Here is a 21,936-nt window from a genome sequence, read left to right as displayed (position 1 = left end):
TATCAAATTATAAGGTATTAATTTAAACAAATGTTATAAATTTCAAACATTTTAATTAAAATGAGTTCCTACAACATAATCTAATACGTAGAAAATTAACATCTTTACTGTCACTTTGTATTATCTCTACGATAGAATCAATTGTTTTTCAATTTTAAATTTTTACTCATAGATCGTATTGGGGCATTATTTTCGATAAATAATAAATTAAATTGATTAAAAAGTCAAACCACTTGTATGTGTTAGTTTTTGTTGATTGTAAATGATTAAAACTTTATGTCAAATAATAATACATTGCATCAACTGTACTAAATAAAAATAAATCTAAAAAAGTTTAAAATGAAGGTTGGCGTTGACCGTTTGACGTTTTTTGATATTTTATACCCATTGTCATTATTGTCATTATCAATTGTTATTTATGTGTACAAGAATACATATTTCTTCTGTCATATCTACGTTAAGTACATTGTGTTAGTTTTGGTAGAGCTTTTGTTACTTTCGTTCAAAATGCCACATCAGTTTTCGACCACAGAATATGCAGACATAATATTTGTTTATGGATTCTGTAATGGGAATGGTAGGGCTGCTAGTAGAGAATATCGCAGGAGATTTCCTAATCGTCGAACTCCCAGTCATCCAACATTTGGGTCAGTTTTTAATTATTTGCGAGAAAATGGCATTTTTCCTAGTGGAACAACAGAGCGACATGTAGATGAAGAGCAGGAAGATGACATTATGGACGCCGTTACTATGAACCCTACAATAAGCACTAGACAAGTAAGTCGAGAACTCAATGTTACTCAATCAAAAGTAAGTAGAGTCTTACAAAAAAATAATCTATACCCATATCACATTCAAATGGTTCAGCGACTACATGCTGGAGATGAGATCGATAGGTTGGAATTTTGTAGATGGATTAACAATAATCGACCAACGCTATACAGGACACTATTTACAGATGAAGCCCAATTTACCAGAGACGGGATAAATAATTCACGAAATTCACATGTGTGGGCAGAAGAAAATCCCCATGCTATTCGAGAACGTCGTTCTCAGTTAAGGTTTTCGGTTAACGTGTGGATTGGTGTCATAAATAACCAATTAGTAGGTCCTCACTTTTTTGATGGTCCTTTAACAGGGCAGGTCTATTTGAACTTTCTACAAAATATTTTGCCGAATTTGCTTGCCAACGCGAACGTTGCTATTCGAGGGATGTATTTTCAGCATGATGGGGCACCCCCACACTTTTTACTGGCAGTGAGACAACATCTCAATAATGTTTATGGCAACAGGTGGATAGGACGTGCAGGTCCTATTTCGTGGCCTTCAAGATCCCCTGATTTCAATCCCGTTGATTACCATATTTGGGGACGATTGAAGCAACTAGTTTACGCAGTGAATATTAATAACCGACAACAATTAATTGATAGAATTATACATTGTTGTAATACTATTAGAAACGATCCCCAGAGTATCCGTAATTCAATACGTCAATTAACAATTCGGCAACAAAAATGTGTACAGGCTGCAGGGTTCCATTTCGAAAATCTATTTTGAATTATTTTTATTTTGTTACCATTATTGTATCTTTTCCAGTTCTAATTTATGGGTTTATCATAATTATGTACATATTTTTAGTTTTTTTTTAAATTGTTCTTCGTTATTATTAGTAGTTACTGTTTTTTGTTGTGCAGTGACTCAGTTTATCATTTCAATTAAAATGTTTGAAATTTATAACATTTGTTTAAATTAATTACCTTATAATTTGATACTTCATTATGGTTGTTCTATTTTTGGTAAGATTTGATCGTTCACTAAAAATTTAATAAAAGTGCGACAACATTGTCGCATATGTCGTTTCATTGGATATTTATGTAGTTTGAAAATCACTTATTGGATTTTAAAAAATATATATAAGTACAGGGTGTAATATTTAATACGAATCCCTAAATTAATTTTTCCAAAGCCAGTCCTGGAATTTTTTAGTTTAGCTAATACCAGTCGAATGCTTGATAGTAGTGTACTGTATCATGCAAAAATTAAAAAAATCAAATGAGCCGTATAAACACTACAGTAAAATGAAATAAATGGTCAATTACACAAATCACCCTGTTAATTAATAAAGAAGAGGAGTTGACATTTTTTAGTGGCCACATGATATGCTCCCTGAGGGACTCTACATATGGTAGAAGTATGTAAAGTTCCTCATGACCCACCCTGTATACTGAATGTTATTTTTTTATTTAGCTTATACTGCCCCACTGCTCAAAAAAGGACTCAAAAAATTTCTTCCGGGAGCTTTTTTCTGTATCTATTTTTTACACGTAATATTTTTCTTATGAATATAAAGATTATTTTATGTACTTCTAGTCTTTTATTTTCTTGAACCCCTCCAAAATTAAAACCTGGCTACGCCCTTGTGCTTGAGCTCTTATCTACACATAGATTCTAACTCAATGTATCTACAACTTGTATATCTACAGCTTGTAGTTTCATCGTTTTTGGCCAATATCTCGATTTTTCAGTAGGTTACTTTTGCGCTAAATAAAAAATAAATTTTTCTTTCCGTAATAAATTTGCAACAAATTATAGTCTTTGTATGAATTCGGCCTTATAAAATGAATATGCTAACTTTACCGATATCTTTAAGCCAGAAAAATTGATTTTCTTATTTGATTAAAACGATTTTTAAGCAAAACAATAAAATACTACTTTTTTAATTTAAGTATATTTATTGTTATAACTGAATTGTGACAAGGCTAGACCTGCCCTTGAAAATTATTAAATTTGTAAGCAGTTATAAATTTCAGGATTTTACACATTAGCTAAAAAAATTATAAATTTTTACAATGAAATTAATAAAGACGTGTAGATACCACCCGTCCACACTTTTAATATATTAAAAGCCTTTTAACCGTCTTGCTCGTTCGCAGAAGGGTTAAAAATAATTCTTTATCGGTCGGTCCCCTTATTTCCAACTATTATTATGAACTATTCACTATTCACCTTGTAATGAATTTTTCATATGCAACGCCTTATACGATAATCGGTATGAAGAGTTGCCTACATACAAACTTTAAAAATCAATATTTGAATTCTTGCAAAAATACGAATGAATTTGAAAATTCAGTTTAAACAACAACAAATGTCAACTTCTTCTAAAAGTCTAATATTTACAGATTATATTGTACTTACCTGTAGCGGATCCTGAAGATGCTAATTCAGCTCCAACACTAGCTACACTCGCTGCTAATTTGCCAACTTGTTGCAAAACGGGAGAAACGAACGTCGGAGTCTTCAGCACTTTTTCATTCAATAAAGTGCTTATGGCACTTTTCTTAGGTTTATTAGGACTTCTCGAAGGATCCATCGTTAACAAAAAATAAAATCAAACTTATATTTTTAAAACGAAAGGAATTTATAGGTTAACCAAAATCGATTTCAGCTAAGAAAAATAAACTGTAAATGCTGTTGAAATATTACAAACACTGTGATAACACAACACTATACACATCATAAATTTTAAACAGTTTATTCACAAAACATTTGTGAGGGCGAAAATCTAATTTTAAACAGCTGTAAGTTATCATCAAGAAATTAATTTTCACACGGCGTTTGGTTGTTATTAAATGTCTCGCTTATGACATAAATTGAGAAGAACAATGTATTGATAAGCTAATTTTTTCACACACAGTTATGCTTTAAGTATAATTACATTTAAGGTAAAACTAGCTTTTAAGAAGTAAGAAAATACACTGCTCGCACCTGGTCGGATTTGAAGTGACTACGGCACCAACCTACGGAAAATTTTGAACAAAAATGTGGATTAAAAATAATTCTTATCTTATACACGCTTTTTAAAAGATTTGCTGATGGGTGATAATCTAAGGAGGCAACAGAAAATACACATAAATAAAACATAAGTGCAGCATATTATTATGATATACATAAGTATATCCTAGGAGCAACAAACTGTGGTTGATTTTGGCCCCTTCCATAATTTGCTTCGTCTCCTCTTATCGTTGGTACTATATATCTTTCCCTTACTATACCACCACTTTCAAATCAGTAAATTTGCTGCCTGGACACGTGAAACTACGGTCTCTTTCATACTTAAATTCTCAAGATGTAACGTTCTGAGAGTTTCTTCTTACTTAATCAGCATACATTCTCAAGTACTTATTTGATTTTCTCTCCGTTTATTTTTAGTCCAACCAAGGTGTCGATTAACTTGCCCAATGTAGTCCATGTGCATTTTTAACTTTTGTACAATGGTTTTGCTTAGCAGCAGTTCTTTTACTACTACATGAGGAGCAATGCTAAAAACAACTTAAAATAGATATGGATGCTGCAACAGATATGGAATGATTGCAAAGATGCTGTCGGGTAAAAAATGAACAGAAATAAAAATGGGGAAATAAAATAGACAGCAACTTTAGAAAAATTAATAATAAAAATGAATTTCATAATAATTAACTAGATCAGGGCTTACCAAACTTGTTCGTACTGTGAGGCCCTGCGACGCCCCCTCAACCCAACCCCCAATAATAATTACCATTTTAGTACTAGCGTAGTAACAGGTTATAGTGATAACAAAAACACTATTTGAACATTTATATTTTTTATTAGAAATTAAGAACGAAATCAAAACATAGGCACAAAAATGAAAAGGGATATTTATTAATGTAACTGGCTGGTTAACGTGAAGGATGTTTGTCCTTGTCGTATTGAAGCTTTAGGCTGGAATAACGGACAATTCTGTCAGTTAATCTTCTTCCTCTGTAGAAAGTGTCGATGACGTGGATGACAGGAAAGGGTTTCTGACCCAGTCATATTGCTCCATATCTTCGGGAAAATATTTCTCAAAGAATTCGCTCAATGGTAACATGTGTTGTGTAAACATATTTTTGAAAGAGGTATCAAGGATTTCTATCGATTTTTCTTGTAGAATACCTTGTAAAGCCGGGAAACAGTCAATTTCTTGATCTTCTAATTTGCTCTTCCATAAGAGCAACTTCTTCTGAAACCCAGTAATTTTATCTGCCAATTACAGGATATGAGTACTATTTCCCTGGAAAAATTTATTATGATCATTTAGTTTGTTGAATATGTCACAGAGGTGTGCTAATTTTATTATAAACTCTGAACTAATACAGTTTTGCGCATCATCATGTGATTTTGTATGTAGATACGTGTAAAATTCATTTCTTAATTCGTACGCACGTGTGAGTAAGTTGCCTTTGGACAGCCAACAATAGTTGCAATAATAAATTAAAGAGGTATGTTCGGCCTCTTTTTCTTCACTTAGTTTATGGAAACGTCTTGATTTCACAGGTCGTGTTTTAATGTAGTTCACAACTTTAATAATTCTATCCATCTGAACACTTAATTTAAGTGTAACGGTCTTTGCTGCTAAGGCCTCTCTATGTATGACACAATGTGTCCATTTTATACTTGGAGCCTTGGTTTTGATAAGAGCTTAAGAGCTTGTAGTTCTCCATACTGTCCAGATATCGCTTGGGCACCATCCGACCACACGCCTACACAGTTATCCCAGTTAATATTAGTTTAGTCATATATGAGTTTAAAATCTCGAATAAATCAGTAGCTTTACAACTTTCACATATTTTTTTGCAAAATAACAAATCCTCACATATATTTGTTTCTTATATGTACCGTACATAACATATCAATTGAGCATCATCATTACTATCAGTCGCCTCGTCCAGTTGAATTGCAAATAAACCTGAAAGTTTCCCCACAATTTGCTCATTAATATCTTCTGCCATGTCGTGAATACGGTGACTACTGCTTTGGTAGAAATTGATGCTCTTGAAACCAAAGCCGTGGTCTGATGGTTTTTTTCTTACAAAAAAGTCTCTTGGCTTATCTTGTAAATGATTAGTTGATTTCGAATACCGTTTTATTTTATTAGGAAGCATACTTTCAGCCGCCAACACTTTGTGACAAACAACACATTGTGGAAGTTCTACATTCCCTAAATCCAAAATCCAAATATTTTTCGTCATATTTCCTATATTTCTTCTTTTTACCTAAATTAACATTACTGCTCTCGCCTGATTCTTCACTTCGTTTTCTATTCTTTTGATTACAAGTATCTATTGTTGATAGCAAAATACTCCGCGTGCGTAATAAAACAAAATAAAAGCTTGACTAAATGACATAACACGCGCGGTCGCGCGACAGTAGGAAACACGGAGGGGGCGAGCCGACTGGCGAAACAGAATGCGCGCAGCGCTCACTCTACTCCAGTGTTGCCAATGCCCGGATAATTATCCGATTTTCGGATAATTTCGTGGATCATCGGATAATTTTCGTATTGAACAATGTTTTGAATAATTTCGGATAATTCAAGGGTCTTTCGACATGATGTTATATTTTTTATTTAATTTATTTCAAAATTAAATAAATATATTTTTTGTATTAAAAGTCCGCGTTGACACGCGACGCCCCTGGGGCTACGCAGCGACGCTCCAGGGCATCGCGACGCACAGTTTGGAAAGCCCTAAACTAGATGTTGAGCTCGGGGGAAATAAGCGAAGCCCATTTTTTAAAGTTTAGTGCATGTGTTGTCCGTTAGGTGAAACAAATAAGGGGACAAAAAACTACAAACAATGTTTGAAGTTTCATTTGTTTCTTGTGATATTTAGGTACAAGACATTTTTTGAGAGTGGTTTTTTAGAGTTTAGAGTATTACAATCATTTTTTATATGCGTGAATTTATTTTTAGAAAAATTATTCTCAAACTGATGTATTTAGATTGTATTCAATGTTTATTTAAACAACAATCCGATCATTGTTATGCTTCTGTTGGGGAATTTAGCAGGCTAGTAAATTTAAAAACCAATAATGGATTAGTGATTACCACAAAGACACTTTTAAGGTTGTGGAAAACACAGAAAAAGCCTTGTTCTTGGCAACTGGTGACTACAAAAATGTTTCGTGTGTAAATGCTAAGATAATCAATGGCATTGCTCATTCTAATAATCTTTCTTCAGGCAATATTTTCTCCTTATGTACTGAAGTAGTAGACTTCGTAGTTATCACCGCTCATCGAGCCCATTAGGATGTTTAGCCATGAATACCTTATTGTTAGATTCTATGCACTGGAAAAACAGAGGACTGGAAAAGTAAATGCTACTTTAAAAAGGTATGATCTAACTAAATACATCTTGTTTAGCCATTCTTGAAATTTGTATAAAAAACGCAAATTGTTTTGTTTATACATCTACATTATTGTAATATATAATACAAATAATAAGTGTCCAAATTCAACAATCAACAATTTTTTACTCCTTTTTCTTAAAATTTATTTACTAAAAAGTGTAACAATAAACCCGTTTAGGCATAAAACACTCATATTCTTTGCTTACAAGTTTTAAGTTGATAAAGGAAGTCTTAGACCTCATTATTTCATAATAAACGTCATAAATAAAGCTGAGATAAACGAGATCTTTTAAAATTTTCTTATATGCGGTAAAGTGTAATTTTCAAATTCTTGCGCCCATTTTTTTTTTGGCCAAAAAATAGTGCTCTCTAGCCAACTTCAATTCTGTCTTAATACTATCATAAGGTGTTCGACCTTTAGGTTATTGATGTATATATTAAATGAATATAATAATATACAATATCTCTATAATAGCTTGTACTGATAATCATTGATCGCAATTATAATATTCGTCTCCAGACATTGAATAAAAGTCTTTACTGTTTGTAGTAACTATTGAAATGTTGCGGCATTTGTAGTAATATGTATCGATCGTCTTGTAATAGAATTAAAAATGGATAGTCATATATTACAATCAAAGCAAGCTATTCTATTTTGTTTTGATATGATTAATGTTTTTACTTTTATTTTAAATATATATTTATTTAACTATTATCAGTATTTATATTCCATGGGCTATATTGCTAATTTAAAAACTATTAATTTTAATACCACCAGGGTCCTGATTCCTGATAAAGTCTCTCCAATGAGTACAACCTCTTTAGCTTTACTTTTATTCTATTGGCCAAATCAAGTCTTTGGTTTCTCTCTTGTAGCATAAGATTTCCTTAATCTGAATCTTCCAAGTATGTTAGTAACCTTATTTTATCAGCACTGTCTTCGGTATAATTGAAATTTTTAATTCCTTTTCGATAAGCTTCCAAATAAAGTGTACTTTTTTTGGTTTTTCTGATTTTACAATCCGTTATTCCACTAGTTGTCCTCTATTTTTGTCATAATGTTCTTCGAAGTCCATGTTTATGACTATCTTACGAATCATTTAAACCTCTAAAGTCTTCACAAAAATAAATATTGACACCTAGAAGCGCAACTGCCCAAAGGAAAGGTTATGATAGGAGTTAAGCCTGTAACTCTTCGCTAATGCTAAGTACGGACAATAAATAAGATTGAAGCTCAGAAACTAGAAATTTTGTGAATGAGTTTTATGGGAGATTATAAAATGGTACAAATGAAATATTGGAACTATACGATAACTCATTAAAAAGAATACACAAAGTTAGGTGGCTAAGCCATATAGAAACAGTAGGGCTTTTCATCAAAAAATAAAAACAAAAAAATGTCAGCCATTTTTTTCGAACACATAATTAAGATAAAAAATACCAAAGAAAGTATAGTTATTGAAAAAAAGGAAATACGGAAAAAAAGTGCCTCAATTAGCAAATCAATATTTTTAATCGATTCTTATTATGACAACTATACGAAAAGGAACAACAAAGCGATGTTGTTATGGAGTATGTAAAGTGATACACGCTCTAAATCATTTAAACACAATACATATTATTTTATAAATTTTTTAAAGCCTTTATTTCTTTATAAACAATAGTATTTCTTTATTAAAAAATATTTGTTTAATAAATATTTTTTATAAACCAGTACATATGACGTATAATACGTCAATATCAAATCTGTGTGTACGAAAGACATGCCTCCTGATAAAAAGGCCTATAGCAAAATGTACAGTACTAAAAAAATTCTGAGAGAAAGTGTGGGTGGAAAGAAAGAAATAAGACGTTCCAAAAGGAAATAAATATTCTCCATCGAAGAAGATCTAGTACCATGTATTTTTATTTAATTCATTACGTACTCAGTTTTTAATTATTTTTTTATATTGATTTTTATTTAACACCCGTAGTGTTGAACGAGTAGCTAGTACAGATCAAAAATCAACAAAAACATAACCTAAAAATATAGTGTTGTGTGAATGTCACTGTCAAACTTGACAATTCACAGTGATGGAGGGGCAACTCGATCTGAAATTACTTCTATTTTTACCGACCACAAAGTGTGATAGCAACTCGATAATAGGAAAGAACATTGTTTCTAACAATGTTGAACGTATTGTGTTGATTATTTTAAGTGAAGTGCGCGAATTCAACCTAAAGTTTCTCTACAATATAGTGAATTAGCAGCGCGTTTTCAGTGTTATCATAGTAGACTATAAGTGTTTAATAAATTAAATAAAATGGGAAAAGCTAAAAGCGTTAAGGCCTACGTACGGCCTGTCATAAAAGTGTTAGGAGGAATTTTGGAAATGTTTTTACATTGGTTATTTAGTTTGGTGTATGGAGGAAAAAGGAAAAGTATGCCTCCCATCACAGATCTACTGTTGTTGGAGTCTGCGACGTCTTTAGCGTTCAAAATACGTACAAAAAAGGTAATTATTATCTTTTGCTCTATACCAAACAAACAAGTATTACAGAATGTAATTTTGAGTTAAATAATATGTTTAGATCCCATTAACATCATTAACAAAATATTTTATAGACCATTGAATTACAACAAGGATTTTTATTTACACTATTATATGTTTTTTAACCCTTTGATGTCTTTTCGTGGGCGTTTTTCATCTTCATCTAAATAATTACATCATCTCCTAAAGAGGTTTGTTTAATGCATTGTTTTGGGCTTTTTGCCAATTTTATGAGATCTTAAGATATATTGATTTAGTGATTGTACTCCTATGTATAAAACACTTGAAATTTGAACCTTCGAAATTGATTAGTGTGAATTAACAAATTTTTAAAATATTGTGCACATCTTCTTGAAAGATTTCAATGGTGCTGTACAATTACTTTTTGCAATTGTTACTGTAATTGAGCAGCAGAAAGTAGTGTCTACTAGACATACCATACCTTAATGCAATTATTTAGGAATATTATATGTCCATGTTTTTTAAGTGTCTACCCTTTTTTTAGCCCCACTGTGTCTTTTATAAAATCGACTCAAACACCACTAATTTTTTCTTTGTTATCTATATTGTTTTTTGATAATGTGCTGTAATCAGTTAGTAAATAAACAATTCCAAAAGCAGTTTCATAAGATTTCATCAAAAAACCTACAACAGCTGTTTTACAGCTTAGGACATTTTTACCATTGTCTTTTCTTTTTCTTTTCACTATTTTGATAGGGATCTGTCTGTTATAACAGAGGTTTTAGCCACAGTTGATGTTTTCTGACCATGGCTGTCATATTGCTGTTTTTTCTATTTGATATCATTAGAGACCGACCGATTAATCGGCTTCGGCATCGGCAATATTTAAACCTTCGGCCTAAATTCGGCTTCGGCCGAAACAAAGCCGAAGGTTTCGCCGAAGGTGGAATAATAAAATGCTCTGTCAGTATACTATACTACTATACTATAGAAATGAAATAATCTCTGAACAATATGCTTCGGCGAGTCTTTGATGATTTGAATAATATTTACACCCTATTTTATACCCTTAACTAAAAGGTTTTACAAACTTTCAGGTCAGGTATTAGGTAGGATATAAATTTTAACAATAGGCCAAGATGTCTCAAAGATCATCATTTGAATATTTCTCACGTAGTAATATTCTGATAATAATAATTTTATTGTATTTGTTAAAACTCACCATTACTGGTGTTTTGACTAGATACCTAAATGGCAAAACATCGACTATTGACTATAAATTATTCGACTTTAATGTTTTATAATGTTATTTATTTTTATTATCGCTTCTATTACCAAATAATGTATAAGTGTTTGACTTTTTATCTCATACTTTCATATTTTTGTTTACCACTTATCAGTTAATAAAAAAATAAAGCACATTATTTAAATTTTTAACATATAATAGGTATATTTTTAGTCACCTTCGGCTTCGGCTTCGGCCAAAGGTATCCTACAGGCCGAACTTCGGCATCGGCTTCGGCTTCGGCCAAAAAAATTACATTCGGTCGGTCTCTAGATATCATACATTTTTAAGTATATAAGTTTCTATCTAAGATTCTATTCTGTTTTTCTATTTTTTTACACAGCTTTATTTCTTTTATCCCACATCTCATTTTAATTTCTTCGATTCTTTTATTTCTAAAGATTTGATGAGTTTCATAGGATTTTCATTTCCGTTGTCTCTAATACCCTATGTATTTGGACTATTTAGCCTTATTTCCAGTTCTTCTTCATATTCTAAAGAGTTCTTTAAAGGCTAGTCCTATCTGGTTGTTAATGTTATGCAACAAGGTCATATTTTTCTTCCAATACTATGTATGCTCCTATGCTCTACTCTACCTGTAATTATTAATCAATGAATGTAATACTTTGTATAACATAGCCAATGACCCAAATAGCTTTTTTTATATAGTTTTTATGTAGCTGTTTCATGCATTGTATGTATATGTATACATACACTGTGTCAACTTTGTGCTCTATGTTTTAGCAGCTTGGATAGAATGTCATATGCTCTAAGCGATTTGTGCTCTTTCAGTTTCTTAATTGCCTTGATTACTTCTTCTTTTGTTGGGATGGTTGTTCTCTCTTTCGTCTTTCACCTATGTTTCTACTTCTTCAGCATCTATCTTATTTCTTATGTTTAGTCTGTCTTTGAAATCTTATATCTGTGTTTTCAATATATAGTCCTGATCACCAATTATCTTTCCTTCCCAGTTTCTGACTATTGGTAATCTAGGTTTCAAGCCCTTCCTAATCTGATTAACGTTCCTATAGAATTTCTATTTGTGTATTTAATTTCTTTAGTTCTTGCAGTTAGTGTTCATTCTTCTTTTTTGTCAGCATTCGTTTTTCATCTTGTCCCAGCTGTGCCTATACTGTTTCACTACTTGTCTCGTTATTTGTCCTTGGAGTTTATTTTTCTGTGTGGTGCTGTTGCACATTCATTATCGTACCAATTTTACCATATTTTCTGATGTTTTTGCCTTCCAATCAAATAATTTTGATTGGAAGGCAGTCTTCTAGCTTACCTTCAATAGTTTTATCATTTCTTAGCTATCTTAGGGTTTTTAATTGCTTTTACTGTAAACTGTTTCTCTTTAATTGCTCTGACTTTCTTTATATTTTAGATTCTAGCTTTTATTTCTGTTTGAACTAAGTAGTCTCCAGAGTCTATGTTTTCTCTGCATCTTACTCATAATTCAATTATGTCACTTAAAAGTGTTTTGTCCCTACATGGTAAATTTGATTTATTGTATTCTTGTTCCGTATTATACCCATATTGTGTCCATGTTCCTTTATATGTATTATCCTTAATAAAGTATGTGCTGCTAATTACCTGTATCTGCATAAAAATATGGGGTCCATTTAATTTTAATATTCACTGAAATCCTGAATTCTGAATCTTCAACATCATAATCAGAATTTTTGGGCAGGAATTTGTTATTAAGAATTTAATTGTGTAAATGCTTATAGCTGATAAACTAATAAAGATATACCCTTTTTTCACATCATGTTTAGTTTCTTAAAAAAAAACAAACCAAACAAATATTGAAAAATTAAAATCGGTCGATTAGAAGCTGAGCTATTGCCAATTTATTATTAAAAAATAACAAATTATCGATGATATCAGACATGTTTGCTTATAACTTTGGTTTTGCTCAATGTAAAAAGATTTAAATCACCTCGTTTTAAAGCTATTATTATAAACTTTATAATTAATTTTGAAAAAATAGTTTTTATCTATTTTTGGCGAACTTATATAAGTTTATAGTATACAATTTAGGTGTAAAAGCAATCGAATGTGTTTATAACGATTTTTTGGTGGTATGAGATTAAAAAATTTAGTATTATGCTAATGAAGACTATACTACAATGGAAAACGAACATGTTGAGCTTTACTAAACTCATTTTGATGCAATTTTCACTAAAATACAGTAATTTGAAATTGACCTAGCTGATGTACCCGGCGGGGCGCGTCGCTACAGCGCAACTCGCACTTTGTAATATATCTATATAAAAAAATTATTTCTGCGTGTCTCGTAAATCTCAAATTGTTCATTAATTGTTTCTGTTGAACAATTTGCGCCTAGACTATATGTTTATGGATGTATTTTCGTGGAAACTTTGTGCTTGTGGTTGACAGGTAATAAATCAGGTTACTTTGAAAAAGGTAAAGTTATTTTTACACAAATATTTCTAATAAAGAGTTGTTTTTATTTATTAAGAATCTGCAAAACACCTTTTTTATCTGGTTTTGTTTATTTTGATGCAAGACTTAATTGTTGCACCTTTCTTGTGTTTTTATTATTTCATTTTTTTAATATATTTATCAAGAATCCCAATGCTATACACTTTTAATGTAATAAAAGTAATTATATAACTGGCTTACCTTGGTAAGTATTTATGTGTTGAGTCAATATTATACTTGGAGAATTGTTAATGTATTAAACATGAGATAAATATGGTTTGTTTATTTACTTTTATGAAATGTTAAATACATAAATGAATTATAATTATGTTGATTATTTTGTATCAGTGGTGTGAAAATATTTTTTTAATTATCTTTTTCTGTTGTATGTATATTCTTGTTTTCTACAGAATGTGTATTATTATTTTTTCAATTATACAGAGAATAGTTTTTTAATGATATTCTTCTTCGTCTGGTGTCTTATATTTACAATGGCTCTGTTCATCTGACGTTTTCGTTGGTTAAGCTACGGTTTCCTGGGATTGTCTGTTGGACGGACCGATTTGAAAGAGAACAGAAAATTAATCCGCGGCGGAATGTTCGGTCGCCGACAATTGCGGAGGCGGTTTCTTTAAAACAACGATCTCCACTGAATTGGGTCGGAATAAATATTTATTTATTTATTAACGGAATCCATTTACAACAGTTTTAACAAAGTTACACATTAAAAACAATAAATAAATAAAGCAGGAACATAATAATAAAACAAAATTCATTTATTGGAAGGAATGAAATTGTTTTTTATTCCTCATCAACTGTGTAATGTCAGGCCTAATAGAATAAAGTTGAATTCTTATGTCTAGTTCGGAATCCAGTCTATTGCAGTATATGCATTTTTTTTGTAATATAGGTATATGTTCAAAATCTCGTTTTACACAAATACGTTGCTGGGAACGTGATTGGTTAGTAAATTCTCTGCTACAAACAATCCTTTTATATTATACAACCATCAAATCATCTCGAAATTCCCAGAAACTTCGCAGGGCTATGTTTTTCTTCGAACTACGCGTCAACGAGAAGCGACGCGATAAACTGAGGTCATACAATTACTTATAGTCGGGGAGCGAATGGTAACGTGTATGTAACATTTATAAATTTACGTATGTGCCCTTTAAACCTAATAAGTAGTAGGCGTTTTCTGTTAGGAGTTTATTTTTATCTTAGGTAACTTTATTGTTAAAGGTTCCACTTTAATAAATGTATTTATTTTATTACGGCTGTCGGCGGAGCCCTACCAGAGGCTTTGCTGAGCAACGGGGCTCCGCCGAGCACGATAACGGCTTCAACGTTCACAGTACGATATGTTTATATTATACACACATCAAAATAATCTAGGGGACAAAAACAAAATGCGAGATTACGAAGGATTTCAAATATTTTTAATAAAAAGTTATAAACAAGTGTCCCAAATATAAAATAAACATTTTTTTCTTAGAATTATGGCAATAGCTCTTAAGAAAATTAAAATAGAACTTCGTAAGTGAAAATTCGGTAACAAAAAAAAATAAAAAACTAATTTGTTGCCCCCCGACTCTAAACAAAGTAGTCTTTAGGTTAGTATAGTGTATGACCTCCATGATTTTTGATTACTGTCCTACATCTGTAAGGCAAACTCATGATCAGATGGTCAATGTCTTGCTGCGGTATTCTGTTCCACTCCATTGAAAGGCTTTCAAACAGTTGCTTTCGTGTACTGAACGCAATATTTTGTTGTAAAATGCGTCTACCCATTATGTCCCATACATGCTCAATTTGGTATAAATCTGGCGATTGTGCAGGCCCTGGTAAATCCTCAATTTCATTATCTTCGAGGAATGTTCGCACTACCCTGGCAGTATGCGGACGCGCGTTGTCATGCAATAATTCAAATTGGGAACCAGCTTGTTGTGCAAAGGGTACAATAGGTTTGAGAATAATATCGCGGTAGTCTGGAGCATTTAGAAACCATCCCAAATAAATGAGATTGGTTCTTCCACCAAGAGTGATGCCACCCGATACAATTATACTGCCGCCTTGCTGTATATAAACCTATTGTACCGTGGTCAATCGTTCAGGATTGTCAGATCGTCTCCAAATTCTTGCCCGTTTTATATCTGGTGTAACTCCAAATCTGGACTCGTCTATGAACAAAGTAGAGGCCCGCTAACGTCTAACCCAATTTGAGTGTTCTTGGCCCACTGAAGTCAATGAGCGCGATTTTCTCTGGATACCACAGGCGCTCTCATAGGTCTTCGAGCATTTAACCCTACTTTATGCAGTCTATTTCTAATGGTTTGGCCACTTACAAACACCTGATCGGTCTCTTGCAGCCTCATTTCGTCGTTCTAAGATGCAAATTGCCGAAGTCCGCTCTCGTTAAAAATAAATACGCATTTTGCCTAAGTTCCACATTTCTAGTGAAACCGTAATCGTAGTTTGTAAACAAAACGTGGTTCCTATTTTAGTGTTTTTTTAAATTGAAAAGGTATGTAAAAACGTTTTTGAAATATTGAAGTCAACATTTTACCAAAACTTTAATAGTTGTAGTATGTAATTAGCCTAAAGTTTTTATGAATTTTTGTAATTTTACTAAGTTTTAATATCGGCGTGAAGTTAGGCAAATTTCTACATCAAGTGATATAGTAACAAATGCACGTAGGCAAATTTCTAATATAGTTTTACTTGGCGTCGTGCTTTTTATGTAGTATTGTATTTCTTTTAAGTATTGTGAGTGCTTTTTTTACCACTATTTCATTATTTTTACTACTTGAAAGTAAAGTTTGCATTGAACTCTGAATATTTTGGAGTGAAAAACACATTATTGGTTTTGAAATACCTATACCTTTTTAACAGGCTATGCTTTATGTGTATTCTTCTTCTTCTTGACGTGCCATCTCCGCGACGGAGGTTGGCAATCATCATGGCTATTCTGATCTTCGATGCTGCTGCTCTGAATAGTTCGGTTGATGTGTATTTGTACCATTCCCTCAAGTTACGCAACCATGAGATTCGTCTCCTTCCTCCACTTCCTGGATTTTCCCCTTATGTGTATTGTACATGTACAATAATATTTCCTGATTCTCGTAATTATTTATGTTTTGGATATCAATTTTAGATTTTTTTGCAGGATGGATCCACAGTTCCGAGCATCAAAAATTTTATCCCTTGCTGGAGTTTGCACTGAGTGCGGAGCTGCAGTTAATGATAACGATTTGCTTAAAATGGCCGATGAAGCCATCAAAAACTTACAGAACAGTTGCGAAAATTTGCAGGACTCAATAATGGATTTTCCTGAGCAACTTCCTAACTTTGGAGATGAATCTTGTAGTCTAATAAGTCGATTTAATACCTCTTTGCCAGAGGTATTAAATTTTGAGGGTGGTGACAATTTTGAGGGGCAAATACCGAATGATGATGACGACCCGACTGACCCGACCTATGATATTCTACATGGAGAAGAACCAAATTCTTCCGACTCTGAGGGAGATACTGAAAAAAGTAACGTCCTTGTGCCTAGAACTGATGAAGGTGAAATTCAAGGAATTGAAGTAATAATTGAAAGCAGAAGAAAGAAACGTCAAGTAAATCGAAATGAGTGGAAAAAGAATTCTGAGAAGCTTAAAAGGCAATCAGGGCAACAGTATCTAGGAAAACGGAAAAATGAAGGAAAATAGGACTATAAGATCGTTAAAAAAATGAGATCGCGTGGAAGATAGGTGTAAATGTGACGGAAAAACTGGCCTAAAGTGCAAGGATTTGACAGATGATGACAGAACCAAAGTTTTTGATCATTTTTGGAAGCTGTCCTGGTCCGAGAAACAAATTTACGTTACTACATTGGCTAATAAATGCCCAACTAAAATAACTAGAAACCGACAGCAAGAAGAGCGTATTCATACTCATACTTCCTTAACAAACAAAGTAGCAAATTAAAAGTATGCAAAACAATGTTCTGCAATACTTTTAGCATACCAAAAAGGACACTTGGCTATTGGCTTCTTGGAAAAAACATTGATAGTACCGAAGATATTGCAGGACAAAAACAGCATAATCCCAGGCAGTTGAAAAGAAACAAACAAAAGACGGCTTAATATTATTTTTAAATACCTTACCTAAAATGGACTCCCATTATTGTAGGTAATCTACTAATAAGCTTTATTTAGAACCAGTTTGGACCTCCAAATTGGAGATTTACAGGCTTTATAAAAACGAATGGTGTACCAAGAACAACTTATTACCATTACCTGTTGCATCTTTTACAAACATGCTTGGCGATGAAAACATCGCATTATTTTCACCAAAAAAAGACGAATGCGACAAGTGTGTAGCTTATAAAGCAGAGAATATGTGCAAAGATATATTTGACGAACATCAAATTAAAAAAGAGGAAGCTGTGTGAAGATTTGCAGTCTGTGTTGTTATGTCCGAAATCCACTGTCTCCTCCCTATACTACAAGACAAAACTAGTTGTCCACAATTTTACAGTGTGCAATCTGAAAACGAAGTATGGTTATTGCTATATTTGGAGGGACCAGGAGGACTGACAGCTAATATTTTTACATCAATCTTGTATAGCTTCGTCAGAAACCACGTAATACAGAAAAATGAAGCTCGAAGCAAGATTATTTTTTATAGTGATGGTTGCCCTTGTCAAAACAGGTGCCCTTTTAAACTTATCACGAGAAAGTCAAACAACAATTGAGCAAAAATATCTTGAAAAGGGACACACGCAAATGTAATGCGATGCCATGCATTCAAGTATTGAAAGGAAGCTCAAAAAGAGAGTTATAAATGTCCCAGCTGATTACGTAGAAATCTGCCAATCAGCACGTCTGAACCCAAAACCCTACACTGTCCAGTACTTAGACTATACATTTTTTTAAAATTTTGAGAACATGCAAGTTCTTAATTCTATAAGACCCGGAAGGACTACAGGAGATCCAGCGGTCATTGACATTAGAGCTCTGAGATATAGCCCAGATGGTTCCATCATATTTAAAATTCGCCACTCAGAAGACTGGAAATATTTGCCATGTCGCCCGAATAAAAATAAAACTGTTACATCGTATGTTGCCCTCCCCCAACTTTACGATGCACCTTTACCAATTCATAAGAAAAAGTTTGAACATTTAGGATTTAAAACTGTTATTAAAGGAATAATATCATAGAATCCTCCCTCCTAAGTGCCTTCTCTGTTGAGTTTGGCGATCAATATGGCAAATTTCTCTCTATTCTGGGCTTGATGAATTAATTCATTTTCTTTTGTGTGGGTCCAATCTCTGATGTTTCGTAGCCAAGATTTTTTCTTTCGTCTATATATCATAATCATAGAATGCATGATCTTTTTTAAGTTGTAAAAATGTTGATTACAGTTTTTCTAATATCTAAATATTGTCATTAATTTTTTTTTAAGTTGTAAAAATGTTGATTAAAATGTTTCTGTTCAGTTACCTTACTCTTGGTTATTAATAAACTTAATTATAAATGCGGTTTTTTGAAGTGATTTGTTGAACGAAGATGACTTAAGTCCTAAAATAGTCAAAAAGTAAATAAGCAAATTGCCTATATCCATTTAATTGTAGTAAAAACATAAAAATTACAATGAAATTGTACATAATGTAATTAACAACCTTTTTTAAAAACAACCAATGTAAAAAAATATTTAAACTTAACTTTAACTTTTAACTTTACTTTAATTAAATTTAAAATTGGCATAGTTTTTACACTTTTTTTATAAATCTATTTATATAGGTGTACTCTAGTTTATTTTGATGTGTTTATTTTTTAATTCACAATTTTTACTGTAAATAAGCCACAATGTTACTTTCAAATAAATTTATTTTGACATTTCGATTTCCACTCCGGAAATCGTTCGTAAAATAAATACCTACAAAAAAATAAACTAATTAAATAGTTTCAGAACTATATTTTTCACATTCCTCGGGACCATTTTCGTACAATAAGCCACTTTATATTCTAAATAATTATGTAGTTCAAAGTTCTCTTTGTGATCAAATTAGCTGTTTTTTATTTATAGCTCAAATTCTTGTCTTTTATATTCGCCAAAAATATCTTGTGGTTAGGATGATATCATTTGATCCACGGTCGAAAAATTTCGTTGAAAACAAATTTATTTGATTGGTCTTATTGTGGCTTCGAAGTTGAATGTGCCGATAATTAACAAACAAAGCAAATATTGCCAAGATAATTGTCCTTGAACTTCATTTCGGGAGCTGTTCCAAGTATTTTAATGAAAGACATTGATAATATTAACTTGTTATTTTATTCGTAGATTGGTACTCAATGTGAAGTTATTGTTGAAACTTAATAATGAAAATGCTGGCAACCAACACCGTGGAATCTCGTTGTGTTTGTGTTATTGTGATACAACTTGTTTTCTATTGCGATTGTTATCATATGAATTAATATATAATGAGTGAATAGTGAATATTAACCTTTCAGTAGAAGCAGTTTAATTTTGTGTATGAGTAGTCGCACAAGGTCTACTACACCGGTTATAAAAATAGTCTTCTGGATGCATTTTGTTTAAATTTTTTTTAACATTATTTATTATTATTGACATATTTTTCTGAAGCTATTTTCTTGTGGCATTTTAAATTAATTACTATTTAAATGGGAATAAGCCACAATTAAAGGTTAAAATACGTTTATTGACGTTTCAATTTCCACTTCGGAAATTTTGAGAACGATCTTTTTAAGTAAAACTATGCATAGATGTTAACCTTTTTTTAAAAACAAAATAAAATCTCAAATATGATTAGATATTTAACAAATGTCAAAAATAGTGCTAGCTGTCATATGTCAATACTAAATCTTAAAACAGAACAAATAAAATGACAGCTAAACCACACCCTAAGATTTACAATTTTAATTATTACAATTTCTTAAATTTTAATGAAAGCAATTATTATTAGAAAAAAATGTCTATTTTTACTTTAAAAGTTCAAACAAAAAGAGTTACCTGGGTTTCACTAAAATTTCTGGGGTTGGAAACTAGATTTACACTGTCTGCCATACGAACAAATTCATCTCCAAACTGTGAAAAATATTTTGAAAAGGCTTCTTAGGACAAAGCAAATTGAGGTTGAAATTGGCACTGGACACAAATTTTAGACTCGGCTTCTTAAAAAAACTGGAACCATGTGGGTATTTTTAAAATTGTTGTAAACGCCGTTTTACAAATATCTCAGATGAGAGGCGGTTTACAAATAAAAAAACAGTGATTACGCGTCCAAAATTGACACATTACATTGAGTAAAAATCACTTTTTTTTAACAAAATTGCCGGTTTTTTTCGACTAAACTAAACACGTGTGCTTTCAATGGCTCATCTTCCAAACCTCACTTAAACTGTAACTACAAAAAAAAATTTCAAATTTGACCAACACTGACGCCAGCTGCCCTAACAGCGACCTCAGCGAGAGTGATGTAATTCTTAAAAATCATTCGCTTCCCCGCGTAACCTTCTGAGCGATCTAAGTGGATGTTTATTTGAAACGCCATATTAGGCGTAAAACGATACCAAAGAATATGCGTCTGTGATATATTAACAAACTGTAAAATGTGTTTATATCAACTCGGCGACGCAAAAAGAATTGAAATCACTTTTTGGGTGTTTTAACGTATACGAGGGGATTTCAATATATAACAAAGAATTTAAAAATGCTACAAAGTTCGTAAAATAATTGAAAACCTGAAGAACAGAAAAGCAGCAGGTAAAGACGGGATATCAAACGAGTTACTGAAATATTGTGAAGCAGCAATGACAGAACAATTAACAACAATAATTAATAAAATTATAAAACACAATAAAATACCGGAAGAATGGAGAACGTGCGAACTAATTCTACTATTCAAAAAAGAAGATAAAAAATAGCCAGAAAACTACAGAGGTATAAACTTGTTAAATACTTACTAAAACTAACAAATTAATCATAATTCAACCTGACTCTTGAATATGTGAATAGCTGAATATAGGAAGAGGTAATCTCCTAACAAGCTGGTGATTTTATTTGTTGTAACCTTTATATAGAGCAGGATAGTTTTTCCAATTGTTTTTTTTTATTGTACTGGATCTCTGAGTTTGTTTCGGAATTTCTGTGCCTTTTCAATGGTAGACATGGAGAGTATGATTCGTCCACTTGACCCGCTTGATTATCTGATCGACGCGTCGCGACGGATCAATCTTTAGTCCGACATATTTTTGATAGCCCATGATTCGGTGTATCAGGAAAATTTGCATTAGGAATCTCATGTTCAGTGTCGAAGTGGTACAAATACCCATGTACATATTCTGGTCGTTCATTTTCAGATATCGAGCCTATGTCTGATTTCTCAGTTTTTATTTATTCTCAAAGTTTTAAAAGTTTCCTTTGTTCTTCTCCGTAAGAGATTATTTTTCTGATATCTCTTCTTATCTTTCCAAATGTCTATAGTTTTAATTTTATTAATTAAAAAATAACTCGAA

General features: G+C 32.1%; 2 protein-coding genes across 2 annotated transcripts in view; one reads left to right on the top strand and one right to left on the bottom strand.

The window, feature by feature from the left end:
• The window catches only part of LOC140444533 (cytochrome b5 reductase 4), a 595,617-nt gene extending 591,851 nt beyond the window's left edge, over window positions 1–3,766 (bottom strand). Inside the window, exon 1 of the mRNA XM_072536292.1 lies at window positions 3,196–3,766. Coding sequence (XP_072392393.1) covers window positions 3,196–3,370 — 175 coding nt within the window. The 5' untranslated portion in view covers window positions 3,371–3,766. The remainder of the gene's footprint in view (window positions 1–3,195) is intronic.
• Window positions 3,767–9,250: 5,484 nt separating this feature from the next.
• LOC140444531 (fatty-acid amide hydrolase 2) overlaps window positions 9,251–21,936 on the top strand; it is a 79,272-nt gene continuing 66,586 nt past the window's right edge. The window contains exon 1 of the mRNA XM_072536290.1: window positions 9,251–9,683. Within this exon, the coding sequence (XP_072392391.1) occupies window positions 9,492–9,683 (192 nt within the window). The 5' untranslated portion in view covers window positions 9,251–9,491. The remainder of the gene's footprint in view (window positions 9,684–21,936) is intronic.

Source organism: Diabrotica undecimpunctata, chromosome 1, assembly GCF_040954645.1.
Source record: "Diabrotica undecimpunctata isolate CICGRU chromosome 1, icDiaUnde3, whole genome shotgun sequence".
Classification (NCBI taxonomy): Eukaryota; Metazoa; Arthropoda; class Insecta; order Coleoptera; family Chrysomelidae; genus Diabrotica; species Diabrotica undecimpunctata.
This window is presented reverse-complemented; position numbering and strand designations above follow the sequence as displayed.